The sequence below is a fragment of the Argentina anserina genome, chromosome 3, assembly GCF_933775445.1.
Source record: "Argentina anserina chromosome 3, drPotAnse1.1, whole genome shotgun sequence".
NCBI lineage: Eukaryota > Viridiplantae > Streptophyta > Magnoliopsida > Rosales > Rosaceae > Argentina > Argentina anserina.
Genome location: NC_065874.1, coordinates 30347338 through 30363029, shown reverse-complemented (window position 1 = coordinate 30363029; position 15692 = coordinate 30347338). Strand labels below are relative to the sequence as shown.

Below are 15692 nucleotides of genomic sequence, written 5' to 3'. Positions count from 1 at the left end.
CCGCCCAAGAAGAAAGGTGGGTTTAACCTCGGAGGCCTTCTTGCTAAAGAGGATTAATGATTGGTTTTCATTCTGAGCTTGGCGTTTCAGGCAGTACTCTGAGTCTTTTTGCTAAAGAAGATTAATGATTGGTTTTCATTCTGAGCTTGGCGTTTCAGGCAGTACTCTGAGTCTCTGTATCTATATTTGGTTTATTTACTCATTGAGCATTTTGGATCATTAAGCTGTGTATCCTTCTTCAAAGTTCCACATGTAAGGAAATTAATTATAATTCATTTTGATGATCTGATACATAATAATTAATATGATATGTTCCAAGGTCATTTGATGCCAGATGAATTGTGAACTGTGAGATTATATAATAATCATGGGACTAAGGAAGAAAAGGAGAAAGACAAATATACTCCAATTAGTCAAATCTGTGTGTTCTGTTTAGCAATGTAAGAAACGTCTGTAAGGAAGATGAGCTTCTCTGTCTTTATAGGACACAAGCCTTGTTTGTTGTCTAAACCTGATCCTTATTGTAGAGAACTCTTAAGAAGGAAGCACACCAATCTTTCCTTATGTGATTTTACATGTTTTAGATTACTCTCACCTCATTACCTGAGGAACTAATATAGCCAAAAGCTAGAGAAGAAAACTATTTGTTCAAACTTATCGATATATTGAAGAAAACAACATTGGCTTATCAAATTCTCTGTCGAGAGATGAAACGATTCAACAATGACAAACAAATCAGCCATATGCTTTACATCAAGTAATACGTGATTTATACCTTTTAGGACAACACATTACTCTGGTATATGCATACATAGATTTCCTACTTGGCTACTAAGTGAAACATCTATACAAACACGCAACAAGCAAGGCGTCTTTCAAGCTTCCATTCCTATAACTAGTAGTCGATGTAAAAGTAACAACAGTTGGAATAAGATTTCCAAGAGTTTGAAAGATTAATTTACGAAGAAACCTGTGTTGCAATAGGAGTTGCTCTAGTAAAAGTAGAAGAAGAGTTGATGAACTCAATGCAATCTTCCATTGCTTCTTCAATGTGAGAATCTCCCGGAGTTGCGTACGGCATTGATCGTCTGGATGAAGAATCATTTCGTGAAGGTCTCGCCCCCGGAGATGTCATACCCAAGCATACAGTTCTCGCCACCTTGTCAGCAAAATGTCTGAGTAACCGCATAGGCAAGAATCCTGACCATGTAGAAAGCTTGAACCTAAAGTCGACAAGCCTTGTGTTTTGGGTAAATCTCTTACTGGAAGTTTGTTTGGACAAGAGGATTGTCTTCCTGTTCACATAAAACCTGTTGCTCACCTGGCTTCCAGCTCTTGTTGCCATAGTCTTATTGCAACTTGAAAGAACAGGAGATAGAATGTGCAAATCGAATTGAACAAAGAGGTAGCAGCATAGAAACTTTATAGCTAATGTAAAGCACAAGGGTAGAAGAAGGTCAAAAGGATATGCCAAAAGGAGGATTGGGACGGGTGAGAAATATTTCAAGCAGTAACCAAAAAATGAACTTTAGCTAATTGGCAGCTTTCTCACTAATGCCAATCCGTCCTTGTGAAAGCAGTTTCTTGCACGTAGAGCAAGCATATAATGTGATCCTTCCAATCAACAAAATACAAAACACAATCAGAGAGGGTGAAATTTGAAAAGAAATGAAATTGAAACGGCACCAACTTGCACAAATAATCAGTAAAAATAGATTTGTGCATGAGACTAATGCCTACAAACATTCACTATATCAAAGGGTGGGAGGGATGTCTAATTCTCCCCTTCCAACAACTACCAGTCGTATATTGTTGGCGATGATTGGATGACCTGTTGCGTCGTTTTGGGGATGAGAGAGAGAGAGAGAGAAAGAGAGAGAGATATGCACCTCATCCAACCACAAACTTTCACCTGACAGTTGTATGCAACATATATACAGGCAGATGGTCATGCATGCCAAGGAACTCAGATCTAAATCATCTAATATCACATGATGGACAGTAGCATATAAATAATATAATCCTTATAGTGTTAGTTTCCTATGTTTCACTTATGAATCTGTCAATACCACCTTCAAATATGTATTCAACTATTAGTTGCATATCCAGTTCAGGACTACTACTAAATCTTCATGATAATGAGGTTATCGTCCACTCCAGAAATAAATTTTAAGTTGTATCACAAGTCTATACATTCCTCTCCAATAAAACATTTTCTTTATCCAGCCAACAAATGGGAAACAATATAAGGCCAGTGTAAATAAAGAACCAAGAAAACAAATCCACAGAGTGCTTTTTATCAAGACAAAGTAAAAGGTGAACAAGGATATCATCAAGATGTAAGAAAAGTAGGAAAAGCACACAAGCTAGGCAGCATCATGTTAGTGGCATTGGCTTTCCAAGTTGTTCTTTAAGGGGATCTATAGGTTTAAGTGCCCTTTGATTTACTATTAGACGTCGAAAGTAAACTGTCCATTGAAATGTAGAAGGAGCAAATAAATAGAAGAGGACTACTAGAACCTTTGAGCTTACACATTGGAGCTCAAATCAGATATCTACCCCAGACTAATCAATAGGCTAACACGACCTTGAATCAAGTACTAATAAAGAAATTGAAGGGACCTAGAGAAAGCATAACAACACAAGCATTATATCATACATATCAACTTTTCATCATGCAAAAAGAGAAGTACGTCTGTGAACAAACCACCTACCTGCAAAATCACTGATTCTACATAGAATGAACCAGCACAAGCTAACTAGTCCATAAGCTATGAGAAGCAAACTAAATGCCCCCATTTTTAATTATTAAAAGTGAATGAATAAATGCCTCCAAGGTTTAGGTAAATCTTCAATCAACCAACTTGGAATCAATAAGCTAAAACCAACTCATACAAGTCCACAGTATGACACAGAAGATATTTTTCAATTATGTTCACAAAAAGTTCCACAATCCAAACTCATACAAATCACAGAAGGCAAGCTTTAGCATTTCAGGAAGATGTCAACCAAGAAAGTGGTCAGTGTCGATAACAGCTGAGAAATTCAAGATCACCATAGATGTTACCATTTAGCAGCATTGTTATGATTTTGTAAAACCCTAACAAGCATCTTTGCCAAACCCTAAAACCTATTCTTAGCTTCAGAAGTGAGATTTTCTTTTCATGTGAGCTTATTCTATATGAAAATAGAAACAGGCATAATCTCTGTACACACATTTGGATGTTCTATAGACAAGATACAATAAGGGAAACAAACTCACTGTTCATTATTCATAATAAGCAAAACCTCTCCACCATGACCAATGATGTAATCCAAGAACTCTCTAACTCTTCCACTGTCTTCGAAGGCCTGAGGAACAACAAGATCACTATCCAAATCATACCAAACCCCATCAATCTTCCTCAACGTAACCCAATGCCTACTTTTCCACAGCCCCGCAAATCTCTTAACCGGAACATTAAGCAGAATACCCATCAAAGCATCTTCAGCCCCATCTAGATCAATTGTATTTGCCCCCTTGCGACGATCATGCCAAACTACATTCTTCCCCTTATCTTCTAAAGCGGCAATTAGCACATTAATGTCATAGTTTCCAGTAAGTGCATTATGATGGGGTTTGAAGAGCACAGATAAGGGTGTCCATGTTTCCTTGTTGGTTTCTTCCACGCCAAGTCTTTCAGCAATCTCATTCAATCTTGGTCGAGAAAACGCATCTTTTTGCTGTTTTTAACAACACTGTCTTAGTAATCAGCAAACCCAATTGAAGATTCAAACTAATCAATTACACTAAAACGTATTACTGGGTTTTGCTTGTAGAATATTTGTTCTGAGCAACTGAGCAAAGTTATGGAGACATTAACATGAAAAGAGAGATGGGTTTTGAAGAGGGTTACCTGGAAGAGATTGTTGAGGGCGTGTAAGAGGCAAAACTGAAGCTTCTGGCGCTCGTGGTAGATTTGGGTATTCCCCTCGCTCGCCATCTTCAGCTTCAGCTTGACAATTCCAGTTGTTGAGTACTTTCTGATTTTGAGGAGGCAAAACAGTTTTCGGATGATTCAGCTACTCAATGAACAGAAAATGATAAAGGATGATAAATCAGATCGAAAAGAACACATAGATTTTGGCTTTGGGTTCGCTTGTAGTCAACTAGTCATTGACTCACATTTCACTCTACCTCTACCCCCAACGACGTGTCGTTTCTCTACCTCCCGCCTAGCCCTTTTGTGAGGAACAAAGATTTGTTGAGCTCGAAACTTCTTAGTGAGGAACTGTGCACTGATCATTGAGCATAATCCATTAGATTTACGGCTCAATCAGCTGCAAGTTTGTTATTGTTTCGATCCATACTACTATAAAAGTGAAATCGGTTCATTGTTCCGCAACAACGTACAATTCAAACAGAGTACGTACATCTTCACTTGATCTCCCCATTTTTTGGTATAATATACTGGTACCTTCCCATTTTTCATACGCTTGTCTCTTCTTTTAGGTCTGATTCATATGTCTAATGCACCAAATTCAGTTAGATGCTAATAAAGGTTCTGTTCTGTTAAAACCAAGGGTGGAAGAGTATAATTAATTACACAATTTTAATGTCATTGCGCGCACAAGAAAGACTAATGTCACGAGCTTACTTCTTTCGCTATGCAACTCGTGCGGGCTTAGCAACTTATTTATGCTAAATTAGCTTTACTCTCGCAAACGCCCTGCTAGAACAATTGAAAGGCAAAGAAGAATATCTCGAAAAAGAACTTATATTGAACAAGAAAACTTACAAGTATGTTTGATAACTTGATTGCTTGCTTGTTTGCTTGATGGATGAAATTAGAGGGCTGCCTTGCTATTTATAGGCCGCCTCATCCTACTTGACTAGTTCTAGAGATTTCTAGGACTAGTACAATGTAGAGAATTCTAAAGAACTCTTCATAAGTCTACACAAGTCTACATGACTCTAAGATGATCCTTGAGTGTTCTAGAGAATTCTTGAGTGGTCTAGTTCTCCTAGCCTCTCAAAGGTTCTAGAGATGTCCGGAAATGTCTCAAGGCTTCTTGAGGCTTCTTGAGGCTTCTTGAGACTTCTATCCACCCTCGGCTTCACTCTCGCCTTGATGACTCCCTAAGAATGCGCTTAGAGCTCTCCTTTGTGGGCAATGTCTAGCCCAATGCGGACCATCGCATAACAAGCACTTGTTGTTATTAGGCTTGTCCCAGCTCCGCATGTCCCATTGCTTGCCTTTATCCTTGAATCTTGCCGAGTAGCTCTCTCAGCGTGGCTCCTCCTTGCGTTGGACTTTGTCTCCCCCACCTTTGGCATAGTTGCTCTTTTTCTTTTTTGGCTTGGTGGACTCCCTTGGACTTGAGAAATCAACTAAGCCCTCGGCCACGGCTATGGTGCTAGCAAGGTCTTGCACTCCACGTCGCCTTAGTTCCGTCTTGGCCCATGATTGGAGACCATCCATGAAGTTAAAGAGAGCATCCTTGTCGGATAAGTTGGGGATCTCAAGCACCAAGTTAGTGAATTCTCTAACATAGTCATGAATAGGCCCGGTGTGCTTGAGCCTTCGCAAGCGAGCTCTTGTCTCATCCTCGGCATTCTCGGGATAAAATTGCTTCTTAAGCTCTTTCACAAAGTCATCAAAGGTAGAGATGGTGCACGTACTTCTTTCGACATCTCATCGCCTTCTCCTCCACGACAACATGGAGGTGTCGGTGAGATAAAGAGTCGCGGTATTTATCTTGGCATCCTCCTCCATGATGCCTACGGCCCCAAAGTATTGATCTAGCTCCCATAAGAAGTTGTCTACTTCTAGAGCGTTGCGCATGCTTCCGAAGTTTTTGGGCTTTGGCACCTCGATTCCCTTGGCCTCTACGCCACTGTTGGTGCTAGCCCCCACGGCTAGTGCGCGCTTGCATAGGGCAAGATCTACCTACATTGCCTCCATGCATGCAGAATCTGCCTGCATCTCCTTCATGCGTGCAAGCATGCTATTGTGCTCCCTTTCTTGCACTTCACGCATCCGGACGAGTTCCCCCATGAACTCCTCGCGAACTTTGTCTATTTCACCCCGCAATGACTCCTCTAGCTTGAGCATCATACCCTTGATCGCAGTGTGGATTGCGGCATCCTCCACCTCCAAATCTTCCACTTGGGCTCCCATGCCACTCATGCTCTCTTCCACTTGAGTTAGTCGTGAGTCGATTGTAGCTAACATGTCCTTCACCCGTTCCCTCTTTGGAACCGTCGGGTTGACAAGTTCTTCATGACTCTTCTCTTGGGTGTCGTCGGAACCACTACCAACAGGATTGTCATTCTTTGCCATTGTGTCGAGCTAGCCTCTTGATCGAACCTAGCTTTGATACTAACTGTCACGAGCTTACTTCTTTCGCGTTGCAACTCGTGCGGCCTTAGCAACTTCCTTATGCTAAGTCAGCTTTACTCTCGCAAACGCCCTGTTAGAACAATTGAAAGGCAAAAAAGAATATCTCGAAAGAGAACTTATATTGAACAAGAAAACTTACAAGTATGTTTGATAGCTTAATTGCTTGTTTGTTTGCTTGATGGATGAAATGAGAGGGGTGCCTTGCTATTTATAGGCCTCCTCATCCTACTTAACTAGTTTTAGAGATTTCTAGGACTATGTACAATGTAGAGAATTCTAGAGAACTCTCCATAAGTCTACATAAATTTACATGACTCTAAGATGATCCTTGAGTGTTCTAGAGAATTCTTGAGTGGTCTAGTTCTCCTAACCTCTCCAAGGTTCTAGAGATGTCCGGAAATGTCTCAAGGCTTCTTGAGACTTCTATCGCCTTCTAAGATATTCTATGATCTTCCAAAGTGTTCTGCTATATTCCAGATCCGTCTAAAATGCTCAAAGTAAAATTTTGACTTAAGTTTAGCGAGAGGTGACACTAAGGCAAGAGCTCACATTATTTACTTATTTTTTTAGAAGAAGCTCACAGACATTGTTTACAGACATTGAGTTAAAGTTATTTGTTTTTGTGTGCATTGTAAGAAATTAGTTTACACGTCGTCGAACCTTAAATGGATTAGGAAATGGCGTAGTTGTGGATAACGAAAATAAGCAAAAGCTCTCTATCCCAATCATCACTCACAGTCTCTCGCTCGAAACTCTCAACAATGGCGACCTCCTCTTCTTCTTCTTCTTCTTCCCTCTCCTTCTTCACCTCCTCCCTCTTCCTCTCTTCCTCCTCTCACAAACCCCTCCTTTCCTCTCCCGCCACCCTCCGCCTCAACTCCCTCAAATCCCCCAAACCCCAAACCCTAACCGCCGAGCTCGCCACGATCCCCGTCCTCTCCTTCACCGGGGACAAGGTCGGCGAGACCTTCCTCGACCTCAAGTCCGCCCTCCCCGACACCGCCCGCGCCGTCGTCCACCGCGCCGTCATCCACGACCTCCAGAACAAGCGCCGCGGCACCGCCTCCACCCTCACCCGCGCCGAGGTCCGCGGCGGAGGGAGAAAGCCCTACCCGCAGAAGAAGACCGGCCGCGCCCGGCAGGGCTCCACCCGGACGCCGCTCCGGCCCGGCGGAGGAGTCGTGTTCGGGCCCAAGCCCCGGGACTGGAGCATCAAGATTAACCGCAAGGAGAAGCGGCTGGCGATTTCGACGGCGGTGGCGAGCGCGGCGGAGAACACGATTGTGGTGGAGGATTTCAGTGATGAGTTTGAGAAGCTGGAGAAGCCGAAGACGACGGAGTTCATTGCGGCGATGAAGAGGTGGGGGCTTGATCCCAAGGAGAAGACGACCTTCTTTATGCTGGAGGTGGCTGATAAGGTCAAGTTTTCGAGCCGGAATATTGGGACTTTGAGGATGTTGACACCCAGGACTTTGAATTTGTATGACATTTTGAATGCTGATAAGTTGATTCTGACGCCGGAGACGGTGGATTATTTGAATGGGAGGTATGGGGTTGATTTTGAAGGCGAGGATGAAGATGATGCAGAGGAAGAAGAAGGTTGAGTCTTCGATTGACTTTGTTACTTGTTTGTTGTATGCTTGTGAACTTGCATTCATGTGTGGTTTACTTGAAATTCATTTCAGGGTTTCGGTAGCATTGTTTGCATATACTGTATGTGCTTATAGATTAAATTACGCCACTCTTGAATGTTAGTGCACACACTTTGCTTGATATGTATAATGCATTTGCCATTTCTGCATCATTTAGTTTTCATTTTTCAAACATGGTTACCAGTATGTTTGCTGCTGTGTTTTGTTAATGAGAATGTGCATGCATATTAAGTAATGATAGCTTGTGCTTGTCCTGATAAGGTTATGCAATTTGTGCACATAGTATGCTTTGATCCAGTTACTGCTCATTTTCATTGTCATCCTCATTCTTATTACAATAAGCTATGTCATTGGGTTTTGATTGTCGTACATGGAAAACAGTTCTGCAAGGAAAGTGCATAACTTTACATGGTGTGTATTTGCTATGCTTTTTGTGTGGAAATTCTCATTGTGCTTGCTTATTCGTGGAACTCGTATTGGTTTGGTCATGTCAGCATGGACCTCCAGTATTAGTAATAGAAAACCATGGCCGAAAGTAGTTTGCATTTAACATTGGCTGCCAAAAAAATAGAAGTTTATAAGAAGCTTATGCAAGCAGCTGCGGCTCCTATACACATACTTGAAAATTCGTTACATTAAAGCTGCTGCTATTTCCAAATTTGTTCGATAGAGCAGTCGTGTGAGATGGTCATATTTTGATTTCTTTTCTTTCTCAATCTGTGTTACAGGAACTGTGGAGGAGAGTTCTGATGCAGCAGAATGATGGCACAAAATGAGGAGTTATTTTCAACAGCCTTTTGTTTCTCCTAAAATTGACCTAGGATTCATTTCCATTCATCCCAGTAAGGGTCTGTGCCTTCTAAGTAACAACCACTTCTGCTTGGATTGACTAGATTGTAGGCTGTGTAAAAATTGGAAATTAGATCAATACAAGTGTATTTACATGGACATCATCCGATGTTGTATCTTTAATCCAGTTTGCACAAGTATACTTCTTGAATTTGATAGTACAGACTTATGTGCCCTTTTGCTCGTGTTTATTATTCTGTCATAAGAACCTTGTTTGAAACAATCCTGTTTTTGATGTTCACACTTCACAACGCGACTTGGACGATTTAAAAGGTGATCATGAGTTGTTATGGTTCCATCGGGTGAGCACAGATAATGTGCTCAATATGCAGTTGGTGACTTTTCAATAGAGGTAAGAGGCATGACTTTGTTGCCTTCCCTGTTACGCACATGAAATGAAATAACAATTTTCGGTGTATACTGAAATCCTCCAATTGACTAAAGAAACAATTACAACTTACAACACAGAGGACAAGGAATCCAACTAGCCTAACGATAAACAGCAACAAATCTAGTCTAACTGCATTTAATCATAAAGAACGATCAGGAAATTGTGAAGGGATCTTGGCCTTGTAGCCGCCAAAGAAACTGCCAGAGGAACACATTTCCCCTTGTTGTGGACTTCAGGCGTAAGGACACCCTATCAATACCATTCTCGGATAACTTATGCATGCCCTGGAATTCTGGAATGCGACTAGATTGTCTAGATCTTTGAATATTAGATCATGTTCTTTCGACTTAATTGTGACTCTGCACTTGTTCAGAATTATATACAGTATCTAGTTCTGCTACTGTCACTACATCTTCCCGTAAATTAGGATATGCTGCATACTCGTATGGATACTGCTGTCTACTGCACCCTAATGTACCGGACGCGAATTCCATGGATGTCACCGGCAATACTGCACCCGTCCGACCATGAAGAATGGCTGAGACAGAGCCGCGAATGGCTTGCCAATAAGGCAATTGCCATGGCTTTGGGAGCAAATGGCAACACTCCCCAGTGAAATAGAAGATTAGCATCACGTATGGCACACTGTGCCAGGAGCCAGGAAGAAGAAGTGATAGCAATGAGGCTAGTGCAAGTAGACCAGCAGACCTCATTGTAATGTGGAACACATTGACGTGAGTAGGAAATCTCAGTGTGGCCCAAAGAGATGAGGAATACAAAATTAAGCTGGCTACGAAAACCATGACGGTTTTGCGATGTGTTACAAACGGAGAAGAGGTCCGAGTTTCGGGGAACCTGATTTGGAGAAAGGAGGCAAATACAGTAATGATGAAAACAAAAATGGCATGAGTGGTAGTTGAAGGAGGAGGAGGAGGAGCCGGGGCTGGCCCTTGTGCATTGATGATGACCAGATTAATGTTGAATGAGTGGTGAGTTCTGGGATGGGAGAGAGACATTGTGCAATCACTGTCGACTCGCTGCATGCAATAAAGGAAATGTTGAATGATTGCTGAACTAAGATATTGTCGTATCTGACTGTATATAAAGGAAATGCCGAGGCGGCCTCGGGTGTTACCTGGTGTTTTCGTTATGGATTTGTTTAGCCAGGTACTTTACGACAATATTCCAGACACTGGCATTTGAAAATCTTAATGAACACGTTTTAACCCCACTGGAAATTAGGCATTTGAACCAAAATGTGTTCCAAAGAGTGGTTTTAGTTATGGTCTTATGGAGATTTGGCGATCATACTAAACCCTCGTACTTATTACTTTTTATTACTCGTATCTTACGATCATCATTCTCTCGGTCGTTCGTAAGAATTTCTTCTTCTTTTTCAAGTCTTTACCACAATGGGTTGTGGATGTGGGCGTGGCCCCCGCTTTCCACCGATATATTATAAAAACTCTGTTTTCTTTCCTCTTCAAGTCATTCTTGTATTGTCTTCTTCAGGCCGTAATCGATAGATGGCGGAGGATGGTACACTGAAACAACCATGCATATTCGTAAAAGACTTCCGAGCTTTTACACGCCAGTCTCATTAGAATTCTATAAACAAGTCCACAAAATATTTCCACGTTTATTTAATTGAAATGAAATTTACCCAGAATAAAAGAAAAAATAAATGAGAGACATAATGAAATTATGTGTGGAGATTTTAATTCCATTGAGACATATTTAGTTTCGATTGATGTTGTTTATTTAACATAAAAAAATTAGAATAAAAAGTATTTCGATTACTAAAAAACTCTTAATCATTTTAAGTTGAGTATAACAATCTATACTTTCAAGTAAATTAATGGAATGTCATTTAATTTAAGAATATGTTTCTTTTCTTATGGTATACTATTTATATGGCGGAAAATATAACTAAAGATATACACCATGATATTTATCATTTTAATTAAACTATGTAATATTTTGGACATAAAAAGTTTTTTTTAAACAAGGACGAAATTATATTAATTAATTAAGAAGTACATAGCAGGATGCAAAAATATCGTAAAACAATAAAACATAACCAGATGCACAATCGCATCCAAGGTAACTAAAAGAGCAATAACTCGTAACTAGATGCACAAACGCATTAAGGAGGAAAAGTAACCGGGTAACCATGTGACTTGATGCACTAAGGTATCGTTGCACTGCACATGTCACAAAAGCAATGTAAAAAGGAGAGTAACCGTAACCAAGGAGATCGAGAAACATCAAAAGCGACAACTCAAAGGTTCACAAATGACCTATCAAGTACCAGATACAATTCCAAAAGCAATTGGGCCTTCCATAGGAGAAGGCCCAGGAACTTGTCCCCATCCCACCCACCCAGTTGGGCACCCAAACACAACCACCACCGCCTGGAGCATGTTTCACCACCGCACGGTGCATCTCCACACCCCTCCGGTCACCACCATACGCCAGAGAAATCCACCCAACCGAATTTGAAAAGCACGACCGGTATCTCAATACCCCCAGCCTACCAGATATGTGAGATATCGCCAATCAACACCAATGACAGTGCAACGTCAACGACTTGGATACCAAATACGGGTCCAAGCCGTGCTCCGCCGATTGCCCATCCACAAGTCGTGCCCTCACCCATCGTGACTCAAGATATTTGAGTGCCGAGGCTAACCCCGACCACTGCTAACTCATATCGATGCGCAACCGATCTAGATCAGAACACTTATACTGACACCAAGCAGACTTGGAGATAGCAAAAGGAAAGGCCGACCAAGGGAGGGCCGAAGGAGAGACCTCTCGAAGGGGATCAGAGATTTGGTGTTGTGTCAAACAGAGCCCTCCCGCTAGGGTTTAAAGCCGCCGAGCGAAAGAGAATGCTCTCGCCATATGCAATGTCCTCATTGCTATCAAGATGGCAAAATCTTTAATTTTTTGGACATAAAAATTAATATATGGTTGGATAATATTGGGTTATTGAAATTATGTGAGGATATTTGAAGTATAAAAAATTGAATTTTGATGTTTCAATCCCAAACCCATATACCCCTTGGATTTTTAAATCCGGGTTTTAAGAATTTAACTCTTAATGAGGAGGTGTGACCAACACCTAATACAATTTCATCATGTGTAAATAAACGCTGGAATTCTCTATATTTCAGAATTATTCCCTCATTTTTCTATTTAATTTCCCTTAAGTAAACGTGCCCTCATATGGGTAAATTAAATTCTTTCTTTTAGGAACTTATGTACTATCAATTCTCAATTAACATTTTCAAAAGGACATGAATACAATATTTTATCAAATAAAACTTTAGACCGATTTATTTTGAAATCCTAGTGCTCAGAGTCTTCCGTGTGATAATAAATCTCTAAGCTTAATGAAAAATTCTTACAAACTCATTCTGAATTTGAATATCATGAGATCGTGATTTGTATTGCAACAACTTGATAAGTGTTCACAAGGAATTAGTTAGATGTTAGCTAGAATATGAGGTTGAAACTTCTTCATTATTTTTCATTGTTGTAAACACATGCATTAGAGACACGTGAGGTAAAACAGTTGATATATTCGAACGTGTAAGACATGATTGGTATAAGGTTACTATCCACCGGTTGCTATAAGCTTGTAATTGTGTTGGACTATTAGTTTACTTAGTAGAAAGATTTATCTCTCAAGAGCATTGTTCTAAAAAATGGGTCACTGCCACTGTAGAACGAGAATCTGAAAACAAACAAGAATGCAGACACGTGTACAAATAAATGTAATTTATTGAATATCAAGCGCGGGGTTACAATCTTTGGTGAACTCCTCTGATTCTATCTCCGTATGTGATTTGGCTCAAGGGTGATATGCACTTGATCTTGAGGATTTGAGTTTGATTTGGATTTGATTTGATGAAGAACGAGCGATTTGGCCGCTTGATGATTCTTCGTGGACTTGAGTTTGGATTGGATTTGGATTTGATGAAGAACGAGCGATTTGGCCGCTTGATGATTCTTCGTGGACTTGAGGTTGAATTTGGATTTGATGAAGAACGAGCGATTTGGCCGCTTGATGATTCTTCGTGGACTTGAGATTGGATTTGGATTTGAGGAAGAACGAGCGATTTGACCGCTTGATGATTCTTCGTGGACTTGAGGTTGGATTTGGATTTGATGAAGAACGAGCGATTTGGCCGCTTGATGATTCTTCGTGGATTTGATGATCTTCGTGGACTTGAGAGACTTCGGGATTTGTCGAGAGTGATTCTTGCTCGAGTGATTTCTCTCATTCTTCTCCAAGTCTAAAAATCCCCCTCTCTTCATGTTGAATGGGTCTATTTATAGAGTCAAAATTTCTATTTTGTAGAATATTTTAATGACATTAAAATAATAAATTCTTTAATTGTATAATTAAATCAATATGTATTTTCCGATTAATTTAAAATTAGTTATTCTCATAACTAAATTAAACAGAAAATAATTGATTTAATTATGACTGTTAAGAAATTTATTAATTTAATCAAATGTCCGATTACCATTTCGAATCGTCAATGACATTCAATTTTCTGATGCAATTCGGAATCACGTAGCTTCGATTACGATCATCCGTTTATGTGCTGACACGAGTTTTATTTGGATCCGCACCAACTTTGTTGACTTTTGGCCACATGTGCAATTTTGTCGGGCTCTTTGTCGATTTAATTTATTTAACGAAGATAATTTACTTCATTAAATTTCACGTGTCTACAAATGCCCCCACTTCAAGTCGTGCTGCAGACATGTCGTCGTCACGTGTCAAAAGCGCAGCTTGAAGTATGTACTTTGATTTGGAGAATTTGTTGAGCTAGCTTTCAAGGCTCCGCATATTTTGTAGTAATCTTTCCTTATCAACTCCGAGATTTTGTTCGACATGAAGGGAATTATTTGCCTCTCCGTCAATTCATTAAAAATATAGATTTTTTTTTACACCCATCAAGGCAGGATGTTCACATTCCCAACATTTTCTTTTTGAATATTCCAGTCGGAAAGACCACGGCTTTGGTTAGTAGTACTGCTAAGTGGACATGACATAAAGATTCTCTGATAAACCATTTGGTCTTTCATTCACATTGATTGAAAGATTTGTCCTTTACTTGACAACATAGCCAAGCTGCTGTTATGAGTCTGTGAATCAAGGCCATCTCATAGTGTATAAACTCTAGTGGTTCTGAACCGTACTATTATAAAGTATGGAGTCTCTGGACCTCCATAGTAAATGCCATCTTCAAGCTTTGTCCTCTGGTACGATTATGGGTCCCCTTAATACAACACACATATTACAGTGGCAGGTTGGGGATTTAATTCCGTGAACTGTCCGGAAAGCTAAGGAGAAAGTGAGCATCTTTGGCTGTTTCTTTATGTAGTGGAGGTAATTGCGCCGAACAATGATTGTCCTTGACATCTTTGCACTATGACAGGTACCAGCTAGAATACGACCCTTGATGGAGACATTTCTAGTGATTGAGTGGCCTGTGCGGGTCCATCAACCATCTTTTTGCATTCAACAATATCCTCATTTTCTGGAAGAAATCACTCAAAAACATATTGTAAGTGCGAGCACAGCAGCGTCATTTTTCATCATTGTGTCTCATAAAGCTCTTTGTAATTCTCTATTTATTCTCCTGCAATCTTCTTAATTCAACACACAGAACAAAGAAAGGTAGTTTCCTGTAAATTGAAACTTTTATTCTTTACCCCCTGTTTGTACGGCGAGACAAAACCCCAATACCGAAGCTACTCCTTTGATTTGCTTCATTGCCGAGCCATGCTTCCCTTTGTTGCTCTTTGAATTCGATCCCTCTTTGTCCGTTAAGCTCTTGTCATCCTTCAAGTCAATTACAGTGGTGGCCTAGAAACAATTACATCTCGCCTCAATCTCAGCTCCTTGCCCTGCAGCAGTAGCCTCTTCAAGGTACGGTACTTGTCTTCGGATATATATATTTTGCATATAACAACTCCTGCAAGAAAGGCAGCTTAGCTCTCAAGATCACTGGCTGCTCGTGCTCGGCAGGAGAAAATATGAGGGTATCAAGAAAAAATGGGATCGAAAGATTGAGACTTCAGTCTCGGGCCAAAATGCCCTCTTTGTGAAGACCCATCAAGTTGAGAATCTGGTGGAAAGAGTCTGCTGCCACTTGACTGTCGGCCACTGAAGAGAAAGGAGGAACAAGAATAAAAGGATGTGACTTTTGAGACAGTGGGTTTGAACGTTCAATTGAATGATTAATCATTCATTGATTGTGTGTGGCCGTGCTTTCATGCAATCGGTTACTTTTTTTTTTTGACCGATTTTGACATTGACCAGATTTTCTTTTTTTCGTAGGATTTTGACAATCGATTCAAGTGTTGCGGTCAATCAAACCATTCGACTTTTTT

General features: G+C 40.4%; 2 protein-coding genes across 3 annotated transcripts; one reads left to right on the top strand and one right to left on the bottom strand.

Moving 5' to 3' along the window:
• Positions 1–1418: 1418 nt before the first annotated feature.
• Positions 1419–4103, bottom strand: LOC126788026 (josephin-like protein). 2 transcript variants are annotated; one of them, XM_050513978.1, is made up of 3 exons: positions 3897–4103; positions 3263–3723; positions 1419–1614 (listed from the first exon to the last, which is right to left on the bottom strand). In XM_050513978.1, the coding sequence occupies exons 1-3, from the start codon at positions 3981–3983 to the stop codon at positions 1533–1535; spliced, it is 630 nt and encodes a 209-aa protein (XP_050369935.1). In that variant the 5' UTR covers positions 3984–4103; the 3' UTR covers positions 1419–1532. The 2 variants fall into 2 exon arrangements, with proteins under 2 accessions (XP_050369935.1, XP_050369936.1); XM_050513979.1 differs by lacking the exon at positions 1419–1614 and having other exon boundaries at positions 3206–3723; positions 3897–4101.
• Positions 4104–7082: 2979 nt separating this feature from the next.
• LOC126788024 (50S ribosomal protein L4, chloroplastic) lies at positions 7083–8983 on the top strand. Its single transcript, XM_050513976.1, has 2 exons — positions 7083–7982; positions 8764–8983. Exons 1-2 carry the CDS (start codon positions 7145–7147, stop codon positions 8796–8798), a joined length of 873 nt encoding a protein of 290 aa, XP_050369933.1. The 5' UTR covers positions 7083–7144; the 3' UTR covers positions 8799–8983.
• The last annotated feature ends 6709 nt before the right edge of the window (positions 8984–15692 follow it).